Source organism: Pipistrellus kuhlii, unplaced genomic scaffold (genome assembly GCF_014108245.1).
Source record: "Pipistrellus kuhlii isolate mPipKuh1 unplaced genomic scaffold, mPipKuh1.p scaffold_m20_p_12, whole genome shotgun sequence".
Lineage (NCBI taxonomy): Eukaryota > Metazoa > Chordata > Mammalia > Chiroptera > Vespertilionidae > Pipistrellus > Pipistrellus kuhlii.
The window spans coordinates 18,747,692-18,775,477 of record NW_023425427.1 but is presented as its reverse complement, the minus strand read 5'-3'; the positions used below and the strand labels follow the sequence as shown (position 1 = coordinate 18,775,477).

Sequence of the window (27,786 nt, the reverse complement as noted above, 5' to 3'; positions counted from 1 at the left end):
AGCTACATGATAAAGTTTTACCAACTCCCAGGGAGTCCACGGGTGTGGGTGTTGGGGGTTGGCTGTGAAATGATGTTTGCTGGGGCCAGTGGGTACACAGCAGCCATCACACTACTCTGTCCTCTTTTGTATATATTAAAATAGTCCAAAAAGTCAAATAAATAAATAAATAAAACAGAACCAATATTCTGTGAAGAACTTGGGATCCTGTCCAAAGAAACTTGTTTCATACTCAAACATGACCACAATGAGATGCTGAATTTTTATGAAGGACACATGTTTTTGTTTTTGTTTGTTTTTTAATATATTTTTATTGATTTCAGAGAGGAAGGGGAAGGGAGAGAAACATCAGTGATGAGAGAATCACTGATCAGTTGCCTCCTGCATGGCCCCTGATGGGGATTGAGCTTGCAACCTGGGCATGTGCCATTGACGGGAACCAAACCTGGGACCCTTCAGTCCACAGTCCATGCTCTATCCATTGAGCCAAACCAGAAGGACACATGTTTACTCTTTCAGGACAAAATGGCATGTGGTATGCATCAAAGTACACTCCCTCACTTGGTTCTCATTTTCCATTTTCCCAGGCTAATGCAAAAATCACAGAAGCTGCCCTGGCTGGGTAGCCCAGCTGGTTAGAGTATCATCCCTCTACGCCAAGATTATGGGTTTGAACCCCACTCAGGGCACATACAGGAAACCACCAATGAATGTATAAATAAGTGGGACAATAAATCCATGTTTCTCTCTTCCCCTCTCTCTTTAAAAACCAATAAATTTAAGTTTTTTTCTTTAAATAGCAGTAGCTAATTTTCTTAAAGACATCTTCAGCATGTACAGTGTCTATAGCTGGGCATACATAAGACCCTAGGCTGATTGGGGACTGCATCCTTCCTGAGGGATAGCCTTGCAGACTAATCAAGCATCGATTGAAAAACTAGAAATAAAGGGAGACAGAGAAGGAGATCCAAGTTGAGACCATTACCTGTTGAAAATGTCGTCATCTTCACCTCCCCAGCCCCAATAATTATTAGGAAATCCATTGATGGTGAGAAACTGTTGTTTACTCAGGGCAGACACACCTCCAAAAAACTGAACATAAGGTAAGCTGGGGGGGAGGGGGAAGGAAACACACACACAGAGACCAGCGGTTAGTAAGTTTTTACTTTCTTGAAATAAAACTTGCTCAAAATAAACACTCCTAAAGTTATTGTTATTCTCTGGAACTTTTTCACTGGAGATTTATGAGGGCTTTCTTTGTTTTAATAGTAGACTCAGATTATTTTTAGAGAAGACACAGGTGTCAAAAAATAGAACCTTCTTTCTAAAAATATTGTGTCGATTCTGTGGGGATGTAGAAAATCAGGTTACATAAGCATAAGCCCAGCTCTGCACCAGACAGGAATCTGCTCCTGCGCGGGAAGTCCTCATCCAGGAAGTCCTGGAATCTGAGGTGGTTCTGTGGTCTCCCTGTGCCCATGCTGTCATGTGCCCAGCCCATCTACCAGTCCAGCTTCCATTCTTCCAAAGGTTTACTGGCTTGAAAACTGACTGATTCCAATAGACAAGACAGCATTTGTGGTCCTGGCCGGTGTGCTCAGTGGGTTGAGCATCATGCCACGCACCAAAGTGTCGTGGGTTCAATTGTGGTCAGGTTATGTGTCTGGGTTGTGGGTTCAACCCCCAGTAGAGGGCATGAAGGAGGCAGCCCATCGATGTTTCTCGCTCTCTCCCTCTAAAAAAGTCTTAAAAAAAAAAAAAAATAGCATTTCTGCCATTCATCTTTCCCCAGCAGAGGAGCTAAGTTTGGACTGCCTTCAAGTCAGGAAAGCACAGTGATGTGTGCTTTAGTCATCATTATTATGCAAACACCCACTGGTCAGGATGGTTTGTTATCAGTTAGGAAATAAAAGTTGCTTCTAAATGACAGGAATGGCTCAAGCCTGCTTCCTATTTTTTTTTATAATATATTTTTTATTGATCTTTTACAGAGAGGAAAGGAGAGAGATAGAGAGCTAAAAACATCGATGAGAGAGAAATATTGACCAGCTGCCTCTTGCACACCCCCTACCGGGGATGTGCCCGCAACCAACGTACATGACCTTGACTGGAATCGAACCTGGGACCTTTCAGTCCGCAGACCAACGCTCTACAACTGAGCCAAACCGGTTTCGGCATGCTTCCTATTTTGATTTTGTTTGTAACTGATGAATGGTGCAGCATTCATCATCAGAATAGTTGCTAAATTTATTTAAATGTGTGGTTTTGATTTGGCTTGAAGAAATAATCTCACTACAGGTACCATTATATGTACAGTACATATAATGTTAGTATTTCCACTTTGATTCCTTGATATTGCAATGGAATTCCGACTTTATTAAATGTACTTTATATGCTAGTTATTGTGTGTGGTTTAAACTTTTTCTGCTTCCTCCCTTTTCTGGTTGTATGCTTCCTTTTACAACAAGCCTCTAGAAACAGTTTCTGAGAATGCCTGTTTATAATGCAGATGTACTTAGGGAGTGTGTAAAATAATCATTTTCACAAAATAGATAGATATTTAAAATTTACCAATAACGTCAGATGGAGGGCAGTGGTGGGTTCATTGTGTAAAACATAGTTTATCTTTGGACGCTATGCTTGTCTTTGGTTTTACAAAGTAGCTTGTATTTTCTATATAACAGGGTAATATATAGAGCAATTGTGATGCCTCAATAAAAAGGATAAAATTTCTGATTTGAAAAAAAATAAAAAAGATACATTCCTGAAATTTTCCTTGGAAATTTCTACCATGTCCTGACTTAGCGGTATGTATAATATAATGGCGAATCTATTTTGACACATTTTTAAGCAGCAGGGCATCTGGGCTCTCATCCCACCAAACCTTTTTGCATTTCAGTGTTTCAGTGGTTATAAATTGAGGTCTCCTGAGGAAGACAGAGGAAGCATGGATGAGAAATGTTAAGAATCAGAATGAGGACCTGTCCAGAGGCCATGCAAAGGCCTTCTGGGGTCCTTCAAAGGCTGTGTTTTTTTTTTTCTCTCGGCCCTGTGTGCAGCTCCAAACCACACTCAGGCTCTTAATGGAATCCAGAGAAACCAAAACTTATCATATAAATTAAGAAAAATGCTAACTCAGATTTAAGAGAAAAGTCAGCCAAACCATACAGAACCCAAGAAAAACAAAACCTAAAAAAAAGCAATTATCATTTTCTAATCCATTTAGGAATTCTGCATTCTGACTGCAAGTATCCACAAGCAAGCTCCCTGGGGACATGCTTTAATGAATTTAAGGTCATCTATGGGTAACAACCTACCGACACTGAGGTGCCAAGTCAGCCAGCCACCTTTTGCTTTCCTCACAGTACAGTCTGCACTTGCAAGGCAAGGGTTTGAATCCCAGGTGGCCATGCCAATAATGGTTTTTTGATAATGAGTGTTTTTATAGAGATGGACTCTCAGCCACTTCTAGGGGAATTACCAGCTGAGCTGACAAGACCTAGTTTTGCTGTCTCTGCTGCTTTCTCTTACCTCCTGCCCCATCCCCCAAGCCTGAAAGGCCCTGGAAAAATAGACATGGTGTTATGGAAAAGAACTAGGTGATCCCCTCCCACCATGCTTCAAGGGCGGAATTAAAGAGGGGTCAGGGTATAAGCCTGTGTATATCAAGAAGACGATACACAAATAGGGAAGGTGGGAGGGAAGATGGGGGGCAGAGAGTGACTTTTACAGCTAAATCCCTCCCCCTAAGACAGCAAGTTCAGGGCCTGAATACTTTTGATCTGGGGGAAGGACTTTACAACAACCCTATATTTATCTCACAGACCTCATGCTCTCAGCAAGGGAGGATGGAAAGAATTACTACTCAGTGAAGGCGCTCTTCCCCAGAGCACAGAGGCTCTCCTGGCTGCAGGAACTGCATCTCCTAGTTGTCATGTCAGAGAGGAACATGTTTCCTACAGACTCTGGTGAACAGCTCTTACCTAAACCCAAACTTGTCCATTGCCACAGAGATGTGCCGTGGCTGGGAGAAACACCGGTAGGCGTTCCGGTCATCCATGGGGATGAGGTCCACGTCGCTGAACACGAAGCAGTTGTAGTCATAGTCCTTCAAGGCCTCTCGGAAGCCCACGTTGAGGAGCTTAGCGCGATTGAATGTGGACTCTCCAGCCTGGAGCAGAAACAGAAGGAGTGAGACTAGATGCCGTAAGGACTTTGAGCAGAACACAGGGACTGGTGACTTGCCCACTACATGTGGTCATTAATCCGCACCTGGGCCTCCTTTTCTGCCCTCATTGGTGAATTAATACCATGTGGTATGTCCTGAGTCAGTATTCCCCACTTTTCAGAATTATCCTGCAGGACTTGCAAATGTGCAAATGGCATATGAACATGATTCCCCATGGAGTGTTCATCAACAGCAAACGATTGCAAACAGCCCCAGCAGGTTTGGCTCAGTGGATAAAGTGTCGGCCTGCGGACTGAAGGGTCCTTGAGTTGGATTCTGGTCAAGGGCACATGCCCAGGTTTCAGGCTCGATCCCCAGTAGGGGGTGTGCAGGAGGCAGCTGATCAATGATTCTCTCTCATCATTGATGTTTTTCTATCTCTCTCTCTCCCCTCTCCCTTCCTCTCTGAAATCAATAAAAATATATATTTTTTAAAAAGATTGCAAACAATGACATAAGCATCACTAGAGAATTGGTTAAATAAATGATGGTACATCCGTCTAATGGGATAGAGTTATTTTTAAAAATATGAACTCTCTAAAAGGAAATGATCTTCAAAACAGTATCATTAAGTGAAGAGGCATTTAAACATTTAAGCGTCACTTATTTATAAACTATATGTAGATTAATTCCAGAAAAGACATTCAGGAAATGGGTACCTGTGGGACTTTTTACTTCTACCCTCTTTATATGGTTGGCTGTGATTGATAACCACATGGTGTGCCTACCAGGTGTCTGTCACTAAACTAGGCACAGAGAAATATGAGAAACCAAACCCAATCTCTGCCCTCCTGGTGCTCAGAATGCCTGCTGGGGAGCAGTATGGTACATACAACAGAAACAGGGCGTATGAGAGAGAAGACAACGCCTGCTTTAGGATGCCAACCATTGGGTCTCAAAGCACCAAGTCTGTTTGTGAAAAGATACTTCATATTTTATTTATTTATCTTGTTTATTTCAAACCCTCCCTCTCTCACTCAAAAGCATGCTCAATGAAGGCTGGAGCTGTTCACCATTTTATTCACCCAGTGCCTTGAACACTAAGAGCTCAATAAATAACTGCTGATTGGCTGGATGATAGGTGGATGGGTGGATGAATGGATGAATGAATGGGCGAAAAGACCGATGGGTGGGTTTCAACATACAATGTCAGAAAGCATTCCTTGCTGGGAAGCTCCAACCAAAGGGCCCCCTTAGAGTCACCAGCATGGGTCTCGGCTCTTACCAATGGCCATGGCCCTGGGTTAGTAAGGACAGTAACAGCAGTGACACTGCCACCCTTACATTCAGCAGTTCACAAGCCCTCCGGGCACATGTTGTCATCCTGACCAGAACCCTACCCATCATCACACCTTGAAGAAACTAAGGCCACACAAATGACACCCCTCGGACTGGAGCCCAACACCCAGAACCCTCACTTTATGCTCTTTCCCTGTCTCTCGGGATAAACAAGATCAGGGTCTCTGCTTTGGGGGAAAATGTATCCCATAAGGGCCTGCAGTGGGAACACAGGCTCCGAAGAGGACTTGGAAACGTGTGCCAGGAAGTGACCTGTGAGTGCAGAGCGGGCAGACCTCACCACAGCCGCCCAGCCTCAGGGAAACCGGCCACTTAAGGAAAGCCAGTACCAGGAAGTCAGACAAAGCACCCACCAGAACACTATCTCCCTTTAGGAAACATCTCCCACAAGAGCTCCTTTCTTCAGCCCATGACAAAGCCTTCTAACCACACTCGGTGAAAAGAGAAAGCTGTGACCGACGAATGGCACACAGTTTCTCTGACAGTCCCACCACATGTCATGCCTTCCATCAATGCTGTGTAAGCCATGAGGCACAAAGAAGTTCAGAGCTGAGAGACTGCATGGTAAAACTTAGGAAGCTGTAGTAATAATTATTGCTAGGACAATGCACTGCTAACATTCAAGGAGGGGGGAGGGCAGGGGCGGATATGGCAAACCAGGCAAAGGGTTAGGTGTCTTACCTGCACGCCCTGTCACTTAGTCATCTCGACAATCTTGTAACCACTTTTATTCTGACCCAGATCTACCGCATTCCTCCCACACCTTCTACCTCCCGGTGATGGGGAGAGAGGCCTGGTGATGGGGAGAGAGGCCCGGTGATGGGGAGAGAGGCCCGCACCTGGTGCTTTCCATCTTGCTCCTCTGGCTCCATGAAGACCCTAGAAGAGTTCTCTGGATATTTTCAAACACAATGCATCCCCATGGAGCACTTTTCCCACACAGGGAAAGGGCAGTGTTTCAACGAAGCCTTTTCACACGTGTGCAGCAGGCCCACAGCGGGGCTGGCTGCCCAATGCTCCCTTCTTCTCACTACACTCTCCTGTAAGAAACAGGGGGTGGGGGTGTGTGTGTGTGTGTGTGTTCTCTGGTGGTCATGTCTGCATGTCTGGACTACAGGATCTGGCCTCCCGGTCACTACTGTTTGATCTAAGCAGATGCTTAAGTGAGACGGCACTAAGTACTTTTCCTCTCCCAGAAACTGGTAATTTGGAGCAACAAACGGGCCCCTGTGGAGCCAAGCTCCCAGCATAATGGAGGAGAACTCTAACGAGAAAACCCGGTTCTGCCCTTGGCCAACGTGTGACGCAATAGTTCCTTCCCCTGAATAAGGTGCTCCAGTGTGTGGTCCACACTGAAAACGAGGCAGGTGGTTTTCCAAAACAACCTGAACTACACGTCGCTTCTCCCATCCTTCCTCCCAGCCGGGCCTCACCTGTGTGATCCCGGGGGAGGGGAACAGCAGGGTATTTTTTGCAAGTGTGAGCCCTAGGGACACCAGAGCAGCAGAGGGACAGAGGAGGAAAGTGTGTCTTCCTCTTCCTCCCCGGGGATTACAGAAATGTCCGTTCCAGGCTTCTTCGGGTGAAATGCTGTAAGTAACATGGGGAACTTAATTAAGAAAGTCAGGCCCTGGCAAGTCCACCAACCCCCACGGCTAACTGCAGGTGCCCATTCCTCTGCAGGAGGGAGGAAGGCACCTGCCTTCATTCCTGCCCCTCCTCACAAGGCACATGGACTCAGTGCACCAGCTACTTCATTCACTCAAGTAGACATGTATCAGTGCGGCCAAGCCAAAATGTGACAGACATGCCATCTTCTTCGCTTATTAGCTATGGGCATCTGGGCCTCTATTTCCTCACTTGGTCATGGAGATGACAATTGGTGGGTTGTATTCAATGAGACAATACATTCAAGGCCTTTTGCACATTGCCTGGCAATAAATGACAGATACTATTATTGTTACAGCAGAGCTTTTCCCATTCACCTTGAATAGTCAGACCTCTCAAAGTGTTGCCCTAACTGGTTTGGCTCAGCGAACAGAGCTTCAGCCTGAGGACTAAAGGGTCCCGGGTTAGATTCTGGTCAAAAGGGCACACCCTGGGGTTGCGGGCTCAGTCCCCAGTAGGGGTCATGAAGGAAGCAAATAATCAATGATTGATTCTCTCTCATCACTGATATTTCTATCTCTTCCTTCCTCTCTGAAATCAATAAAAAAAATATATATGTATACTTAAAAATGTCTCCCAGTCTAAACCGATTTGGCTCAGTGGATAGAGAAGGGGTGTCGAACTCAATCAGAGAAGGGGCCAAAATCTAAAATCCAGCCTAAATCGTGGGCCGAATGGTTTACTGAACAGTCATAAACTGTCATTGTGATGGAAACGCAGCGGAGTGCAGTGATGACAGCGCGGTGCGGGCCACATTGCAAGGCCTGGTGGGACAGATTTGGCCCGCGGGCCTTGTGTTTGACACATGTGGGATAGAGCATTGGCCTGCGAACTGAAAGATCCCAGGTTCAATTCATCAAGAGCATGTACCTTGGTTGCGGGCACATTCCCAGTAGGAGGTGTGCAGGAGGCAGCTGATCGATGTCTCTCTCTCATCGATGTTTCTATCTCTCTCCCTTCCTCTCTGTAAAAAATCAATAAAATATTTTTTAAAATAGATTAAAAATGTCTCCCAGAGACTGAAGACAACTCCTCTCGTGTTTGTGGGTGTCCTTCCCAATCAACCTTCAGCTCCTCCCTAATCCTGCTTCTCTAGAGGGGTAACTAGAGGGCTAATTTTTTCAAAGGATTAAGCCTCAAGTGAGTTAACCTGTGACTCAGGGGTTTCGAGTGTTAGTAGCAGCAGAGGAAGGACAGAGAGGCCTTTAGAGGCCGGGAAATGCCGGAAGCCCCTTCGGTGAACAGGAGCTGGCGTACTGGCTGCAGGTGTCCCTCTGAAAGATGGGGCTTTTAAAAGTGCAGGCTTCTTCTTCTTCAAAAATATATTTTTATTCTTTTTTTTTTTTTTTTTTTAGAGGGAGGGATAGGGAGACAGAAACATCAATGATGACAGAGAATCATAATTGGTTGGCTGCCTCCTGTACACTCCTTATTGGGGACCAAACCCACAACCCAGGCACGTGCCCTGACTAGACATTAAACCAGTGACCTCTTGGTTCATGGGTCAATGCTCAACCACCAAACAACACCAGCAGGGCTAATGTGCAGGCTTCTTTGCATTGGTAGATAAGCATTATAGTTATCCCTAATGCTATCAACAGTAACATTTTTTTTTAAAGAGCTATATTTATCCCTTCCTTCTAGGGCAACTGGCTCCTCTTAACAGAAGGAGAGAACAAGAAGAAGGAAGAGCCAAAACAGGTTTGGCTCAGTGGTAGAGCGTCGGTCTGCGGACTGAAAGGTCCCAAGTTCGATTCCGGTCAGGGGCACGTACCTTGGTTGTAGGTAGGGGGTGTGCAAGAGGCAGCTGGTCGGTGTTTCTCTCTCATCGACATTTCTAGTTCTCTATCTCTCTCCCTTCCTCTCTGTAAAAAATCAATAAAATATATATTTTTTTTAAAAAAGAAGGAAGAAAGGTCCAACACCATATGGCATTTCCACAGCTGGACAGGACGACAGTCCCCCGACCAAAGGTCACAGAGCAGCCTTTTATCTGGGCACACAATCCTGACAGTGGGTGGAAGAGTTGGTCAAGCAGAACCAACAGCGGCCAGAACAGAGAGAACAGGAGCCTGAGTTGGTCAGGCCTGAGCCTGAGCCGGCCTGGGCGAGAGTGAGGAGACCCGAGGTGGGCGGCCTGGCACAGGCCTGAAGGCCACGCTCCTCAGAGGAGAGGAAAGAAGAAAGAAGCTACCTTCAGCCGAAAGGTAGTTTGGCTCAGTGGATAGAGCATCAGCCTGTGAACTGGAAGGTTCCATGTTCAATTCCGATCAAGGGCATGTACCTTGGTTTCGGGCACATCCCCAGTAGGGGGTGTGCAGAAGGCAGCTGGTCGATATCTCTCTCTCATCGACATTTCTAGCTCTCTATCCTTCTCCCTTCCTTTCTGTAAAAAAAAAAAAAAATCAATAAAATATATTAAAAAAGAAGAAGAAGAAGAAGAAGAAGAAGAAGCAGCAGCAGCAGCAGCAGCAGCAGCAGCAGCTACCTTTAGACACATCATGTGGAAACTCAGTGCCCTGCTGGCACATCTGAGTGGCAGGGAGCAATGTCTTAAGTATTAGATAGTCCTCCAGGGCTAGTAAAACCTTTCCCTAGAGCCTTCATTTCCACTAAAGATAAGAAAGAGCAAACAGTGTGTCCACTGAAAATGGAATCCTCCTACACTGCTGGTAGGAACATAAAATGGTGCAGCCGCTGTGGAAAGCAGTCTGGCAGTTCCTCAATTAGACAAACTAAGAAATACCATGTGATCTAGCAATCCCACTCCTAGGTACAGACCCAAGAGAAATGAAAACATATGTCCACACACAAACTTTTACACAGTGTTCATAGCAGCATTATTCACCACCGCTAAAAAGCGGAAATAATACAAATGCCCATCAGCAGGTGAACGGATAAACACAAGTGGTACATCCATACAATGGAATGTTATTCAGCCATAAAAAGGAATGAAGTACAGATACATGCTACAACATGGACGAACTTAAAAACACACCAGGTGAAAGGAGTCAGTTACGATGGATCACATGTTTATTATGATTCCATTTATACGAGACGTCCAGAACAGGCAAACCCACAGACACAGAAAGATGAGTGGTTGGTTGCCTAGGGCGGTGGGGAATGGAGAGGTGTTTGTAGCTAAGAGGTGTTTCTTTTCGGCTCAATAAAAATACTCTAAACTTGATTTTATGGTTTAGATAAATATACTAAAAGCTACTGAATTATAGACTTTATTTATTTATTTATTTGTTTGTTTGTTTGTTTAATATGGAACGCTTCACGAATTTGCATATCATCGTTGCACAGGGGCCATGCTAACCTTCTCTGCATCGTTCAAATGTTAGTATGTGTGCTGCCGAAGCGAGCACGAGTGACAGATTTTAAATAGGTGAATGTTACGGTATGTGATCACATCTCAATAAAGCAGTGACCAAGAAAAGGAAAGAGCCAGCCAGGCCCAGAGACAGGGGAGGGCCAGAGGGCCCTGGGTTTCGTGTTTGATACACTCATTCCTGCCATTCGATGAGTGTCTGCGTCATGTTGAACTGCAGGGACGCAGAAAAGGAAACGAAACAGGCCCCTGACAGTGGGTGGGAGAGTTGGTCAAGCAGAACCGTGTGCTGAGCGATGACGCTTCGTGGTGCACAGCTACCGGGGAAGGGGAGACGGGGAGGGAAGGGGAGTTACAGAGCCAAGCACAGATGGGGTGGAGGTGACGACACTAACCTAGTCCTAGGGGACTGGAGAAGGCTTCAAAGAAGGTAGCCACGCTTAGTAGTCCTAGGAGAGAGAGCGACGATTGGAAAGGCTGTGGGGAAAAGAGAGCATTTAAGGAACCACAAGAAGTACACAAGGTGGAAGCCAGAAGGAGATATGAGGGTGGAGGTGGACGAATCATGAGATGGAGAGGGAAGCGGGGGACTCCGCTAAAATGCTCAGGCATCACCTTTGACGGAGGCCACAGGAAGCCTCTGATGGTTTTAAACAAGGGCCACATTTTGCAAGTCAAGGAAGGATTTGCACCCCAACACCCCCAATTGAAAGTGGCGATTCTTGGTGAGGTGGACACGGAGGATTTTTAAACCCCAGCTCCGCAGGAGCCACTGCAGGATGTCTCTCTCTCCTGGGGCCTGCGGCACAGCCTTTCTGCAGAAAAACACTTCAGGAAATAAAGGCTTCTCTCAGAAAACAACGTGGCCATTTATCGTAAGAACTATAAAAAGCTTAAACTGCTTTTGAACCCATAATCCCGTATCTGGAAACCTAACCTAGAGAAACCGAAATGGAGAAACAAACTCAGAATAAGCTTTCGACCCAAAGATGTCCGTCCCAGTATTATTCACGCTCGTGAGAAGGTGGAAAGGGTCTAAATGCTGCTGACATATAATAGAAGAACGGCTGAGTTAATTATGGTAGAACTGCATGCTTCGACTACTATGAAGGCATGGGAAGTGATGATTATGCAGACTGTGAAATAACACGGGAAGATGTGATGACATGGAATTAAGGAAAAGCAGGATGCAGAAGTATATACGTACAGAGGATGAGCCCCACGGTGGCTTAATTTCAGGACGGCTAAGTCTCTTAGACCTCTACACAACAGGCTGGCAATTCCAAGCCAGGCGCCAGAGCCCCCAGCCCTGCCCGGGAGCCCACAGGGCCGAGGCCGGCACACAGCTTCCCCCGGACTGCAGGCCTGGGCTCTGGGTCGGATGTGGGGTGTGTGCACATTACCAGGGTGGGGTGGCAGCGGCGGCGGTGGCAGTGGCAGCAGTCGCAGCAGTGGCTAAGTCGGCGCTCCTCTCTCTAGCAGGTGGAGGGAGCAGAAGAGGAGGCGGGTGGAGAGGGAGAAGCAGACCCCAGAAGAAGCTCCTCCGTCAGCGGGCGTGGCTACAGACAGGATTAACAAGGAAAGGGAAGAGGCCCCCACTAGAAGGAGAGAAAGAGAAAAGGTGGAAGCAAGGGAGGGAAGAAAGGAAGGAAGGAAGGCACATGGCACGGCTGCAGAGGGAGAGGAGCCCTTTCTGACCACCCTAAACCAGGGGAAAGGCAAATCACGAACGAGTGGCCACTCCTGGCCCTGACGTTCAGGGAGAGTGGAGAAATGGCCTTTTCCAGGGTCACGTCCCAGGAGACAACTCACCAGCCGTGTGAGCGCCTGTGAGAGCTGTGACCCATTCCCCAGGAGGAGCGGAGTGAACTGTGGACAGAGAGGGGAAAACACACAGCAAAGGAGATGCCTGCACACTGGGGGTGTGGGGGTGTGTGTGTGTCAGTGCACAGGGAGTGGTGGGACCCAGACACCCCTGTCCTCCCACAGCCCCCCACCCCGTCAGGAAGCTCAGAGCTGGGGGTGCTGCAGGACGGGATCGGCTCCCCCCCTTCTGAGCCCCGTTCCCACCCACACCGATCTAGAGGCTGACCACCTGGGCAGGGAATGGAAGGCAGGGAGGTGGATGGCAAAAGATGGCCAAGGCAGAAACCAAACCAGTGGGGGCCACAGGCCCAGGCAGCCACCCTCAGTCATGGGGCAGGCTCATGAGTCTGCCTCACCCCGATCCACCTGGGCCTCCGTTAGGAACCCACGGCCTGGCCCGGGGACAGAGACAAGCTGCCCAGGAATGGGGACAGGCACTTTCCCTCACTGAGGGTACAACGGCTCTCTCCACACCTGCTCACACGGGGCCCCAGACCGGCAGCCTGGAACTGTCTCACAACAATGCACCCTCATAGCAATGCACTGGTGGAAAAACCTCAAAGCCTGGAAAAGCTGGGCCTCCCCCGCCCCTTCCCCACCGTCCCCCATGCCTCAGCCTTTCCGGCCAGGATTCACCTGTGAGCAGGAGCACGGGCCAGCCACACCAAGGGTCCTGGGGCTGCTGCTCCCAAGGCAAGGCCCACCTGCCATGACCAGCGGGGTTCACAGCGTCACCAAGTGCGAGTGGGGCTGTTCCCCAGGGAGGGGAGGGTAGGCGTTCCTTAGGGTTCCTTAGGCTTCATGCGATCTCTGTCCAACCCCAGCTCCACCCTCCACCCCTCAGGGATCCAAGCAAACCACTTACCTTCCCAGCCTTCCCTCAGCGGAAACAATGAGGGACAATGGGGGTCGTTAGAGTGAAAACCCAAAGGGAGACCATGAAAGATGTTCAGGCCAAAGGACCATAAAGTTTTATGACCATCAACAACCACAGGGTTTTAGAATGGTTTCTCTCCCCTTTCCCAAGGGCCTGCTCTGGCCAGCAAGGCGCAGGGGGTTCTGGGGAAAGGCCTGGGAGGGGCTGTGCAGGTCCCCAAGGATCATGCCCGGACCCGACTGAGAAAGGAGACTTCGCTTCCAGGCACAGTCCTCTCAGGAGAACAGGGAGCGAGGGGCCCTCAGGGCGGGTGGAAGTGCGGGGCAGGAGTCACAGGGAGGAGCGGCTCCGTGCTCCCAACGCTGACCGAGCCCATGGAGCCGGGTGCTCAGGGAGACAGAGGCCGTCAGAACTGGGGGCTGGGTGTCCAGGAGCGGCCAGCTGGGTGAGCGTGCACACAGCAATCACCCCTCCTCCCTCACAGCACTCACCCCTCCTCCCTCACAGCACTCACCCCTCCTCCCTCACAGTGATCACCCCTCCTCCCTCACAGCGATCACCCCTCCTCCCTCACAGCAACCACCCCTCATCCTCACAGCACTCACCCCTCCTCCCTCACAGCACTCACCCCTCCTCCCTCACAGCGATCACCCCTCCTCCCTCACAGCACTCACCCCTCCTCCTTCACAGCACTCACCCCTCCTCCTTCACAGCACTCACCCCTCCTCCCTCACAGCACTCACCCCTCCTCCCTCACAGCGATCACCCCTCCTCCCTCACAGTGATCACCTCTCCTCCCTCACAGCGATCACCCCTCATCCCTCACAGCAACCACCCCTCATCCTTCACAGCAATCACCCTTCCTCCCTCACAGCAATCCCCCCTCCTCCCTCACAGCAATCACCCCTCCTCCCTCACAGCAATCACCCCTCCTCCCTCACAGCGATCCCCCCTCCTCCCTCACAGCAACCACCCCTCATCCTTCACAGCGATCACCCCTCCTCCCTCACGGCAATCACCCCTCCTCCCTCACAGTGATCACCCCTCCTCCCTCACAGCACTCACCTCTCCTCCCTCACAGCACTCACCCCTCCTCCCTCACAGCACTCACCCCTCCTCCCTCACAGCAATCACCCCTCCTTCCTCACTAGGATGTGCTAAGTGGCCTGGGAGCAGCAGGGAGGGAGAGGTCAGCCCCACCTGGGGCTTCACAGAGCTAATAAGTTTTTTGTGTTTTTGTTGTGTGTGTTTGGGGGGGGGGGGGGGGGCAGGAGGGAACTCAAATGGTGGCAGAAAGAGAGCAGGTGGGGGAGGGAAAGGCAGGCAAGCAGGGCAGGGGGAAAGCTAAGCTTTGGCACCCGTGGGAGCAGAGTGTGTCTGGGAGAAGACGGAGAATCCGGGATGGCTGTGGCACAATGGGGTGAATGGAGCCTGAGGAGGAGGTGGCTGAGGCGGGTCAGAGCAGGGCTGGACTGCAGAGGGTCCTGGATGCTGACCTCGGGCTTCAGACCCCGTAGACCTCGCCTTTGGGCAGCAGGGGCACACTGAAAGGTTTAGAGAAAGGGCGGGGCATGGTAGAACCAGAGAGATCAGAGGTGCCAGGGGATATACAAACGGAAATGGGTGCTGGCTCCAGGGCAGAGGGCTGCCACGGCGATTACCAATCCACCTGGCCAGGTGGGTGGGCCTGTGGAAACTTACTCCTGTGCCGGGTGATCCCACACACATCCTGTATTTATTCAGGGCCGGTGGTGCCAGGTGGCAACCTGTCTTCCCTCTACCTTGGGTGGCTTTAGCTTCCTTACAGTATGAGGAAGTGCAGTGTGCACCCTGCCCCCCACCCACTTTGACACCCACTTTGACACCCGGTGTCCCCTCGGCCCCACGGGTCCAGTGCTGGACCTTGGGGAGGACTTCTGTGCCTCCGAGCAGCACCCTTAGTTCCAACAGGCTGGCCGTGCCAGAGCCCTAACGCGGGTCTCAGACACCGGTGTGCTTGGGCAGAAGACTCGAGAGCAAACGGCAATGCTTGTTCTCGGTGTCGACTGGTAAGCCCCCCTCCCGGTATTGTGAGACGTACGGTAAGTTCTCATGGTGCCTGGAAGGGCCCAAACCAAAATGGGGTGCTTAAGAGCCTAATGTGGACAGGGGCAGGAGCCACAAAAGCCTGTGAAAGCTCACCCCCCTGCGTGTGGAACTTGAGACACAACCCTGTTTTGAAGGAGCTGGCAGGCTGACATGGTCCCTGCGTCCCCTGAGGTTCTGGGCTTTATGTCCTTATCTGCTCTCCTCTGACTCCCGGGAAGCCACACACATGAGAGGGAGAGTCCCCGAAGCTGGTCCTGAGTGACTGAGGCGGGTGAAGCAGGAAGAGGGAGAGCAGTAAAGAGTTTATCACCTCGGGCCTGATTAGAGAGACAACAGGCAGGAAGAAGGGGGGTGAGGAGGAGAAACTCCAGTCATTGCAGTAATAACCGGTGTTCCTGAGGGCTCACCAGGTGTCAGGTGCTCACAGCCCTCTGTGGGAAGTACTAAAACCCTGCTCTCCCACAGACGGAGGAGATGGAGGAACTCAGCTGAACGCAAATGGAAGAACTCACCCTAGCCGGGTTGGCTCAGTGGATAGAGCGTTGGCCTGCGGACTGAAGTGTCCAGGATTTAATTCCAGTCAAGGGCATATGCCCGGTTTGTGTGGGCTCAAACCCCAGCAGGAGCATGCAGGAGGCAGCCAGTCAGTGATTCTCTCTCATCATTGATGTTTCTATCTCTCCCTCCCTCCCCCTTCCTCTCTGAAATCAATAAAAATGTTTAAAAAAAAAATTTTTTTTTGAAGAACTCACGCCAAAGGGCACCAGCTGGTTAGTGGCAGCAGAGCCAGAGCCCAGGCTCTCTGAGCTCACCCCCAGCCCTGGAGACCAGCTTTGAGAAGAAGCTCGTTAGGGAGGGACTGAAAGGCCCTGAGGAGAGAGTTGCTCCCCGCGCAGTGAGAGGGCACCCGGAATCAGGGACAGGAGCTTGAGCTACAGCTTATGTGATTTACGTGACTCTACTTCCCTCCTCTGAGCCTCCGCTGCTTTACCTGTGAAACAGAGCAGACACTTGTCAAACTATCTGGTCTCAGAGGTTCAGGCAAATCCCAGCAAAGACTGAAGGGGAAGTTAGGGGGTAAAGGGTCTATTCTTTTTTTATTTTTTTGGTTCTATTCTTATAAACTTAAGAACCACTGGACTAGATGTCTCAGAGCCCCCTCCTATGGTAAGCCTTCTTTCTCTCTAATCTTTTGGGTGTCTTTTTAAATTTTTCTGTATCTTTTTTCTGAATTTTTTCTTTCTCTCTAATCTTAATTGGGGTTGGGGATAAACGGTCAAAATGACAATGGGGCGTCTGAGCCAGGAAGTCACTGAGAGGCTCAAATGATGCCTGTTTGCTCAATGAAGATTGAAGCCTGATGCTACAATCGCCCTTCTGAACCCCCTTTCTGCCTCTGAAACAGCTACAAAGCAGAGAACACAAGAAGTTGGGAGAGGAGGCACGATGCAGTGTTTCTCCTTGGCCTCTTTCTTTCAAAAAGCTTAGGTTTCTCCCTGACTGGTGTGGTTCCGTTCTTTGTAGTGTCATCCAGTACACCAAAAGGTTGCAGGTTAGATTCCCAGTTAGGGTGCATATGGGAGGCAACCAAAGATGTCTATTCTATGTCTATCTGTCTGTCTGTCTGTCTCTTTCTTTCTACTAGAAAGATAGGGCAAAATTAAGTTTCTCCTTAGACTTGGTTATCTCAAAATCAGATTATATTTTTCCAAAGAAATAACCAGGGTGGAATTGGAGCAGAAGAAAACAATTAGGGAGAGGGAGAGGGAGACAGAGAGGAATATTAACCCTTGAAAGAGAAGGAAAAGATGTAGAGGCTTCTCTGGTCAGTGTGGCTCAGTGTGTTGAGCATCTTCCTGTGCACTGAAAAGGTTGCTGGTTCGATTCCCGGTCAGGGCATATACCCAGGTTGAGGGTTCAATCCCCGGTAGGGATGGGTGCAGGAGGCAGCTGATTGATGTTCCTCTCACATTTGTTTCTTAAACAAACGCTTGTTGGATTGAAGTGGCCTGTCATTTACTTGCTCTCTCTTATATTCTCCAACATTCTTCCAAGGTAACGGACCCACAGCTATCTCACTGATAGATTTTTCTCAGGGCCCTGGTCCGTGCCTCACTTGGCCAAGAAACTCAAAGAGCCCCGAGGAGTTTGCCCACAATCTGTTCTCCCAATCTTGAGCTTCAGTTCCCTTGAAAAGCAGATATCTGCTCTTTCCTGTCTGGCAGACTCAGCTCCAACATGGGGCCCTGGAACCTCTGCTGCCTTCCTACCCAATGGTCATCTCGCTCTCCAGGAACACGCAAGGCTGCTTTCTCCCTTAAAGTCCCCATTCTCTGGCCCCACGAAAGATGACCATGTCTCCCTCCAGCCTTTAGAACCCAGTTTTTATCCTGGTTCTCCCAGGCCATTGCTCCTCTTCCGGAGCTTCCAGAGCATTTGGGAGCCACCATTCATTCACGTGCTATTTGGGATTGTTAACGGATTGTTTTCTGGAAGGGCCCACTTGCCAGAAGGGGGAATGGAAGAACTGGGACAGGTAGACCGGGGGCCTCACACGTCTTCAGAATCTCTCTGCAGCAACTGGTGCAGGACTATGCACAGGGGGCTTCCGAAAGGCTTGATGGACACACTGCTGTTTTCAGCTTCCCTTCTGGTCCAAGGGGAGCCACGCAAAGATCCTCAACTTCGATAGAAGCTGTCAACTACCAACAACCTTACTAACTCAAGCAGATTTGGAATTTATCTTGAAATGGACATTCAGCCTTTTAGAAATAGGCACACTCTGTCTCTTCAGATGCATGTCAGTGAAATTTGGTATACAGATAAGTTAGATGTGTTATTGCACCTAGAAGGTTATAGTCTAAAGAGGTGAATGTAAGTATTCAAAATAAACTATATTTCTATCCTTCCTTCTTCCTTTACATGTCTGTGTTCTTGCTCAGTCTGTGTTCTTATGTGGCTCAGTGGCTGAGCGTCGACCTATGAACCAGGAAGTCACAGTTCGATTCTCAGTCAGGGCACATGCCCAGGTTCTGGGCTCACTCCCCAGTGAGGGGTGTGGAGGAGGCAGCGGTCCATGATTTGCTCTCATCATTAATGTTTCTATCTCTTTCTCTCCCTTTCTGAAATCAATAAAAATATTAAAAAAAAAAACACACACACACACAAAAAACACAATAACAATACTGCCTCACAGATCAATCAGATTTCTCCAGGGCATGGTGCTGAAGGCCGACATGCCGTCAACAGCTTCTTTAACCCGGTACACACATGGATCAGAGACACAGAGAGAAGCTCCCTTCTCTCAGACTCAGTTCAGGCCACATGACCTTCAGGGGCCCACAAATAAAACTTCCCCAAACTTTTGCTGGGGCCTGGCACTCAGGCCTGAACGAAGAGCACTGTCTCCTGTGGGCACCTCAGAAACAGCAGTAAAACCGGATAAATCTGACGTTAACTAAAAGTCTGACTCCAAATGGGTATTTCTATATTTTTAAAAAAAGGAAAACACCCAGCTACCCAGAGACAGAAAACAGTCATTGCTTTATTTGGAGAGAATAAGAGTTGTTATTTTTCTCTCCGTTTTGTTGGAAGGGTGCTTCCAAAGAAAACAAAACACACAAACAAAGCATCCGCCCATTTCCCTTGCCTAAAGAATTACAGCAACAAGCAAGCACGCTCGCTGTATGGCGTTTAGCCTATTTACACTAATTAAAATAAAAAGGGTGGTAGTGATAGGGTTATAAAATTCAGACATGAGGGAAACTACTTCCTTTACTGGCGCATCTCTTCACTCTCATATTTGCAGTGTACACACACACACACTTCCTCCCTGGCTCCCCCTTCCCGGACCTCACCTGATTGATAACGTAGATGCCGTAGTCCAGCTGCTGACGCTGCAGGATCGGGTGCAGGTAATGCAGCCAGTACCTGAGGTGTTCCTGCCGGTTGCGGAAGGGGATGATGATGGCCACCTTGTGGGGAGAGACGCAGTCCTTGGGGGCGTAGCGACCACCCTCCTTCACGTCGGGGTTCTGTTTCGCCACAAGCGCCAAGTCCACAGGTATGCTGAACTCGATCTGCATGGGGCCGACTGCAGGGGCGGAGGAGGGAGAGGTTAGCAGGCTGTGGGACTCGCTGCGTCCCAGGGGGTGCCAGGCGGCCAGGCCGCAGGACACAGCTCTTCCAGAGAGGCAGTGCGGCCATGGAAAAGGCCTTCGTGCCCGGCGCTAGGGACCATGTCCGGCACAAGGGTGACCAACCATCCCAGGACACTCGTTGTGCAGGGCAAAACCTGGATGGCGGGTCACCCCGCGGAGCACTCGCCTATGCAGGCCACACCCCCTTCAGGCTCCGCGTTTCTCAACTGTGAAGTGGAAATGGGGCCATTTCTGCTCTGACTTCCTGGCAGGCGGCTGCAAGGATCAGAAAGCATGGAGGAGGAAGCACTTTCTCAGAAATCCTCAGGTTGAGACACAGCCCTGCCACCTCCCCGCTCGTGTGGCTTTGGACAGGTTCTCTCTGAACTTAGCCTAGCTGAGGAAACGCGTGTGTGTGTGTGTGTGTGTGTGTGTGTGTGTGGAGAGGTCAGTGGTGAGGAAAGCAGAAGGTAGCAGGGAGTGGCACGCGTAGCCCATGTCTCAGGGGTTGATGCACAGATGAAACGGGAAGGCCTGGAGGAAATGAGACCCCAGAGGAGGCTGAGGGGGCAAGGGGAGAAGAAAGCGGTAGGGAAGAACATCAAAGAAGAACGCTTAGGAGAGGTAAGAGGCGGATGAAGAAGGGAGGGAATCCGGTCAGGGACGACCGCAAAGGTTCTGGCCTAGAAGAACGTGGCTCCAGATGAGAGAAATTAGTTAGTAGGAGAGCGCTTTGGCTTAGATGAAAAACGGATGAGATATGGATGGATGGTGGGTTTTTAATTAGTGGCAAGTTAGAAGCAGAGGGAAAGGCCAAGGCCGAGACCCAGATACAGACACGGAAGCTCTTATCTCCTAAACAGAAACAGGTGGCGCTACGAGAGGGCTGCAGGGGACTGTCCCTCATGCGGAACAGATGGTGAGGGCAGGAGAAAGGTGAATGGCCCAGGGACACTCAGGGAATTGGGGACTGAGTTGTGACTTGAACCCAGGCCCCCAGTATTCTCTGTAGGACAAACTTTCTCAAAGAGGGTTCCAAGAAACACTCATCCTAGCAGGATGCTTAACAGAAGAACACATTCCCCTGGTCAAATGAGGGCAGGAACCCTGCCTACTAACTCCTGCTTCTGGGAAGTCAGGACGTACACCAAAGGCTCTGAGAAGCTGTGCAATCATAAAACCTGCTTCACTTTATTCAACTCACCATCTCCCCAATTCACCGGGCCACAGAACCATCTTATCAGGGGACGCAGTTTGAGAACGGACACTCTAGTGCAGTGGTTGGCAAACTCATTAGTCAATAGAGCGGCAAACCGCGGCTCACGAGCTGGGGTTTGCTGGCCACTGCTCCAGTGGAGCCAGCTTCCCCTGTGAAGCACGCTCGTCATAAGCACAAAGGAGCAGAGGTGAGAACGCTGACCACAAACTCAGAGCAAGTGCACCTGAAACACGCCAGTGAGAAGCAGTGAGCACACTCTGTCACCTTGTTTGTCAATAGCATGTGGCTCTCGGAGCACCCTGTCCCCAGAGATCACTCACCCTCCCGGAAGGAGACAGCGGGGGGGAAAAAGGCAGCTGTGACTCTTGCTCCTCCTGCCTGTCCACAGGTGCGAACTCGCCATCTCCTCTCCCTCTCCCCTCCCCTGCACCTCCGGTACACCCCTCCCGGTCCCTCCCTCCAGTGCTGACCCAGCTCCAGCACCACCGGACCCGGGACCCGTTCCCATTCGTTTTCCTGAGACACAGCTCTGATCGTTACCTTCCCCCTAAAAACCTCCCGTGGCTCTAAGGCCGTGTCGCCTCGGACAAGGCAAGGCCAAACCTCTTAGCTTGGCAGCAAGGCCCTTCAGTCTCAGCTCTGCCTCCCTCCCCATTCTTATAAACCAGGCCTATGACTGCACTTTCCTCTTTGCCAGAAATGCCCTTCTCTTCTTCCTCTGATGGCAAACGTGGCATGGAGAGACAGGCCAGAATCTTAAGAGCAGAGTCCCGGTCTTGCCTGGTTCTTTTCCTTTCCTCGTTACCAGAGCTCAGACAGCAGATCCCCTGGGTGCCAAAGCCCTGTTGCCTCCTGGGCCGTGCACCTCCCTCTCCGGAGGGGCAGGGGCCTCACAGATCCGCCCCTCCCTGGGCTGCTGGCTGACCAGCTTCCATAACCTAGGGTGCCCTCAGGTGAGTATTGGCTTTATACTCTAGGACCATGGTTGGCAAACCGCACGAGCCACATGCGGCTCTTTGGTTCCTTGACTGTGGCTCTTCCACAAAATACCTTGGCCCGGGCGAGTCTATTTTGAAGAAGTGACTATAGAAGAAATTTAAGTTTAAAAAATGTGGCTCTCTAGCCAAAACCGGTTTGGCTCAGTGGATAGAGCGTCAGCCTGCGAACTGAAAGGTCCCAGGTTCGGTTCCGGTCAAGGGCATGTACCTTGGTTGCAGGCACATCCCCAGTAGGGATGTGCAGGAGGCAGCTGATGGATGTTTCTCTCTCATCGATGTTCCTAACTCTCTATCCCTCTCTCTTCCTCTCTGTAAAAAAAAAAATTTAATAAAATATATATTTTTTAAATGTGGCTCTCAAAAGAAATTTCAATCATTGTACTGCTGATATTTGGCTCTGTTGACGAATGAGTTTGCTGACCATGGCTCTAGGACTAAGTAAGGGGATGCCTGGACCAGTTTTTCCCAAACCTATCATCAGAATCACCTGAGGCAATGTGTAAACAACATGGACTCTCAGGCCCGTCCCTGGAGAGCCTGAGCTGGGCAGTCCTCGGGAAGGACCGGGGTGGATAATTAACGAGGAGCCTAGGCGATTCTGCCCTGTTTTTGTTGTTGCTAATCCTCACCCGAGGATACTTTTCCATTGCTTTTTAGAGAGAATGGAAGGAGGAGGGGAGGGGGAGAGAGAGACAGACAGACACACACTGACTGATGTGACAGAGACACCTCGACTGGTTGCCTCCCACAACCCAGGTACATGTCCCTAACCAGGAAATGAACCTGGGACCCTTCAGTCTGCAGGCCAATGCTCTATCCACTGAGCCAAACCAGCTAGGTGACTCTGTCTGGGCAAGTTGGGCAATGGAAAGAGGAACTTCCCACCTTCACAAGTCTTGGGCTTGTAAGGTAAGGAGGGTCCTCAGCGTCTCCTAAACTCACAGGTCACAGAGGCAGCCCTTCCCAACGGGGTCCAGCAGGCCTCGCTGCCCGGCCCCGGGCAGTCTTCTGGGAGGCCCTGCTGCACACTGCCCTTGTGAAAAACACGAAAAAGATCTGTCACTGGGCTCTTCTCACTTCAGAGGGCCCCGCAACATCTGCAACACCCCAGCCTGCCATACCTTCGCTTCTCAAGATGCTTCTAAACATAACCCCCTTTCCCGGAACCCCAGAGGCAACTGGACTGTCGCCCTACCAACTTGCGCATTCTTTCAGAAACCAGCCCAGAAAACAGGAATCCACACTGGGCCTGCCCAGCCTCCTGAAGCAGACACCTGCAGGCTGGTCCTAGTTTTGCCCCTTCAGGAGTTCCAGAAAGGGGGTCCTGAGGTTTCCTGGAGAGGAGAGAGGATGCCTGGGCCCTGGTTTAGCTCCATCAGTGACTTGCTGGATAATTTATCTTTGGGCAAGCAGCGTCTGCACTCTGGTTTCCCCTTCGTAAATTGCAAGGACCACAACTCAGCCTGATCCAGAAAACCTCCACCCCCACTGGCTCCTCCAAGGGCTCATGTAGAGCTTTAACACTGAACCGCCTCTTCTCACTCCCCCACTCCTCTATGCCCCCTTCTCACAACCCCCAGCATGTCTCCAACACATGGAAGACACACTAACGCCCAGACCCTGCCTTGCCTGCCCAATCTGGCAATTCTTCCCCCACCTTCTCTCTGTGAAGCCTCCACAGCTCTGAGAACCCTGCAGATCTCACCTGAGAGTGGACAGCACTTGGCCGTCAGTGGCAGCCCCGGGCCTTGGGTCCAGTACCAGCCAGGAGGCCCCCAGGAGTGTCCGGCACATCTCCTGCCACCCACAGGGGCAGTCCTCTGCTGCACCCCTGGCTTCTGTCCCGGTGAGGAAATTCACAGAGCTCAGACTCCAGGAGGGCAGTGACCAGCCCTGCCCAGAACCTTGCGGACCTGGGGCCAGGTCTCAGAGCCACGGCCGGAGGCCTCAGGAAGAGGCGAGGGGAAGAAACCAGGGGCTGAAGCTTCGTGACAGTGCTCATGCTAAGCCAAGGCTCCCTTGCTGTGAGGCGCACGGCGTGTGCTACCACAGGCCCTCGGCCCCGCTGGGCTGGCTTGTGTGTTTTCTTGGCTCTGGGAGCTGGGAAGCAGGGTTACGTAAGCAGATGAGCAGATGTGAGCCTGTCCTCGGCTCCCCCAGCTAAAGCCCTGCCACGTGGGCTTCTCAGTTGGGAGTCCAGGTCATGGCCTTGCGTGTAAGTCACTCAATAACTTCAATGTGTGAGCTCAACTCAGACAAATTCCACTGCTCCCTTGCTCGGCCCAGCAAGCCCTGCTAATCTAGCGTCAACCCAGCGTAGACTCCTGGCCTCCCTTTCACATTTGCTAAACCACCAGAGTTCCTCAAGGTCCTTAGGCCAATCAGTCCCCGCTCCAGATGCCCAAAATACCCTTAACACAGCACTGAGCCCTGCAGGATGAGGGCACCCTGCCTGTCCCCTCTCCTCTGTGAGGGCAGGGGTTGTATGTCATGCCATTCCTTTTTACTGGTATACTTGGGACAGTCACTGGCAGCGCAGCATGCACAAACATGTGTTTATCCACACAGCACAAGTTCAACTCCAAGTTAAGAAGCAGAGCTAACAGAGCAGGGGACCTTCTTGCCTTTAATGTTTGAGAACCTAGATGGTCCTAATACACATGTACAACCAAGGCAACCAAGGGCAAAAACACTCCCCTGTTCTGTGTTTTTAAGACGCCTCTGGTTCCAGGAATAGCACCTGATCTGTGATTGATGGGCACACACCCCACCCTCAATCCTATATAATAAAAGCCTAATATGCAAATCGACGGAATGGTGGAACAACCGGTCACTATGATGCACGCTGACCACCAGGGGGCAGATGCTCAACGCAGGTGCTTCTGCCTGGTGGTCAGCACACTCCCAAAGGGGTAGCACTGCTCAGCCAGAAGCAGGGCTCACTGCTGGCGAGCACAGTGGCAGTGGCGGCAGTGCTAAGGAGCAGCAAGACAAACTGGAAAGGAGCAGCAAGCAGGAGGGCAGTAAGAAGGGAGGAGTCCCAGACTGCGAGAAGGTGCAGGCTGGGCTGAGGGATCCCTGCACCCCAGTGCACAAATTTCGTACACTAGGCCTCTAGTGTTAAAATAAGTTTCCTGCAAGTTCTAGGCCTATAATTCAAAACTTTGTGACAGTGGACAGCCTAATGAAAATGTTTCATTTCCTTAGCTAAACCTCACACTGCCACATCAAACAGGCACTTCACTAAATACCACTTGTTCCTTAAGAAAATAATCCCCAAATTCAAAGTCTTGGTGTGGATTGTGAGATCATCAGAAAAACCTTTTGTGGTCACTCAGTCCAGGATCCTGTCACCAATGGTATCAAGGCCCAACCTAAGGGAGCCAAGCCATGGTCAGGGTCCATCACTTTCAAGGGTCTGGACCCTCTTTGAGCTAGAACATGGAAGAATCCTGGCAGACCAGGGCTGGAAGGACTTTGAGAATTATGTTTCAGCCCCATGTTACACATGAGAGTTTGAAACTAAAGGCCAGAGATTGACAGATTTCCTCAAGAACATTCTTGGATTCCCCCCACCCCCAGCCCCAACAACAACAAAAGCCACCCTTATCTTCCCCTCATTAATCCTTTAGAGTTCTCGTGTTCGTGGACGCATCTACAGTGGACAGCAAATCGAGGTGCCCATGCCCCTCTGCCCACCCTACACTGTGCCCATGGGGAATCTGTCTCAGAATCCTTCTCAACCTAGGGCTCCAGGAGCTACCAACCGATCCCAGGTGGCACGAAAGTGAATCTTAGTTGACATCACTGACCTAACCCTCCTCAAGCACATTTCTGAACACACAAGGTCACGATTCCTGACTTCTAAAGCAGAAGAATCAAGGAGAGAATGCTGAGAAGCCTCTGGAGATCCCAGAACTGGGGGCGTGACAGTACACTTCTGTCCTGGGGTGACCCAAAAAGGCTTTCTTTTTAAAATTTTTATTGGAGTGACATTGGTTAATATTATTATACTAAAGGCCCAGTACAGGAATTCATGCACGGGTGGGGTCCCTCAGCCTGGCTGGCGATCGGGGCCATCTTGTCCAGTCTCAATCAGGGCCGACTGGGGCTGGCAGGGGAGAGGGTGTATATATATATATATATATATATAATATATATATATTTCAAGTGTACAATACTATAATACATTATCTTCTTTTTTTTTTACTCTTTAAAATATATTTTTTATTGATTTTTGTACAGAGAGGAAGGGAGAGAGATAGAGAGTTAGAAACATCGATGAGAGAGAATCATCAGTCAGCTGCCTCTTGCACATCCCTACTGGGGATATGCCCACAACCAAGGTACATGCCCTTGACCGGAATCGAACTCGGGACCCTTCTGTCCCCAAGCTGATGCTCTATCCATTGAGCCAAATCGTTCTCGGCTATCATACATTATCTTTACACTGTGTTATGTGTTTACCATCTAAAGTCAAGTCTCTTTCCATCGTCATTTATCCCTTTACCCTCTTCTGCCTCCCCGCAAAAAGGTTTTCACCGGAAGTGCAACCACAGAGACAGACACAAGGCCCTGAGGTCAAGAAACAGTGTTGAAGATTGCAGGCTTTCAAAGCCCAGTAAGCAGGCCTCCCAGTGTTTGTCCACTGGGGAAAATTGTCCCAGGAGGAATTTCTGCTTTGCTTGGTCCTGGCCCAAAAATAGATTTCCTCCTCACCCAGCCTTTCTCCCTCCCTCCACCTCTCTGCTGTAATCTGTGGAAACTGCGTGCCTGCCCTCTTATCACTACCAGGAAAGGCTCAGGAGCCCAGTGCCGGGAAGCTCCGTGAGCCGGGAAGGCCTTGCTGCACCCGCTCCTCTTAGAGCGAGAGCACTTCTGGGAGGAGTGATCTGAACTTCTCAGGAAGGATTAGAATAACAGACTGGTATTTTAAAAAAAATATTTTTATTGATTTCAGAGAGGAAGGCAGAAGGAGAGAGGACAGAAACACCAATGATGAGAGAGAACCACTGATCGGCTCCTTCCTATACACTCCACACTGGGGATGGAGCTCACAACCCAGGCATGTGCCCTGACCTGGATTTGAACTGTGACCTCCTGGTTCACAGGTCGACACTCAACCACTGAGCCATGCTGGCTGGGCAACAATCTCGTATTTTTTATTTTAAGAATTTCCCCTCCAGCCGAAACCGGTTTGGCTCAGTGGATAGAGCGTCGGCCTGTGGACTGAAAGGTCCCAGGTTCGATTCCGGTCAAGGGCATGTAAATACATTGGTTGCGGGCACATCTCCAGCAGGGAGTGTGCAGGAGGCAGCTGATAGATGTTTCTCTCTCGTCGACGTTTCTGACTCTCTATCTCTCTCTCTTCTTCTCTGTAAAAATCAATATTAAATTTAAAAAAAAGAATTTCGCCTCCATACTGAGGCAGCCCCTGCATCCCGCCTCCTCTGAGGCCTCCACGCTCGGCCTGGAGACAGTCACCAACAGGGAGCCCAGGGCCTGCCACTTGAGAACTCCAGGCCCAGGATGGCAGAAGCCATGTTTACCTCCGTTCCTCTTCTGATTACTTTCCCCTCCTCGGGATGCTGGGGGAGCATACTTCGATCTGCACTTTCTTAGCTTATTGGTTAGAAGATGTAGAAATTTAACACACAGTTCTATAGGAAGCACATGCCATCTCCACGGAAGCAGCAGGGTAGGAAAAGGTCACAGGCCAGGGTTCAAATCCCTGTGCCTCTGCTCGCCCTGGCTGGGTGGCTGTTCCTACAGCAGTATTTGTGAGTTAGTGTAGGAGTCTGTCACGGAGGAAGCGAGAAAGAAACTCGGGGTGAACACCATGGACACTGGGCCACACACAGCGATGTGAATGGACCTCAAAAACAAGGGTGTGCATCTGGAGCCCAGTTCTTGGTTTGTAAAGACCGTTCTCTATTAAAAAGAACGAGGGCCCGAGCAAGAGGAACCTGGTGACTCAGTTGGTTGGAACATCGTTTTGTGCACCAGAAGGTCGGTCACGGGTTCAATCGGTTGGGGTGTGTAAGAGAGGCAACTGAGCATGCTCTTTCAC

At 50.1% G+C, this 27,786-nt stretch overlaps 1 protein-coding gene and 1 non-coding gene across 5 annotated transcripts in view; both read right to left on the bottom strand.

The window, feature by feature from the left end:
* The window catches only part of B4GALT1 (beta-1,4-galactosyltransferase 1), a 49,314-nt gene that overhangs the window by 3,954 nt on the left and 17,574 nt on the right, over positions 1 to 27,786 (bottom strand). The window contains exons 2-5 of one of the 4 annotated variants that reach the window (XM_045580059.1): positions 19,218 to 19,453; positions 11,933 to 12,004; positions 3,984 to 4,171; positions 986 to 1,108 (exon numbers count right to left, since the gene is read on the bottom strand). In XM_045580059.1, the coding sequence (XP_045436015.1) occupies positions 986 to 1,108; positions 3,984 to 4,171; positions 11,933 to 12,004; positions 19,218 to 19,453 (619 nt within the window). Of the gene's footprint in view, positions 1 to 985; positions 1,109 to 2,180; positions 2,928 to 3,983; positions 4,172 to 10,954; positions 10,979 to 11,932; positions 12,005 to 19,217; positions 19,454 to 27,786 lie in introns of those variants that run through there. The other 3 variants (XM_045580060.1, XM_036433577.2, XM_045580061.1) reach the window with 3 other exon arrangements.
* LOC118716822 lies at positions 10,460 to 10,566 on the bottom strand. Its single transcript, XR_004987280.1, has one exon. It is a non-coding gene; the product is annotated as a U6 spliceosomal RNA (small nuclear RNA).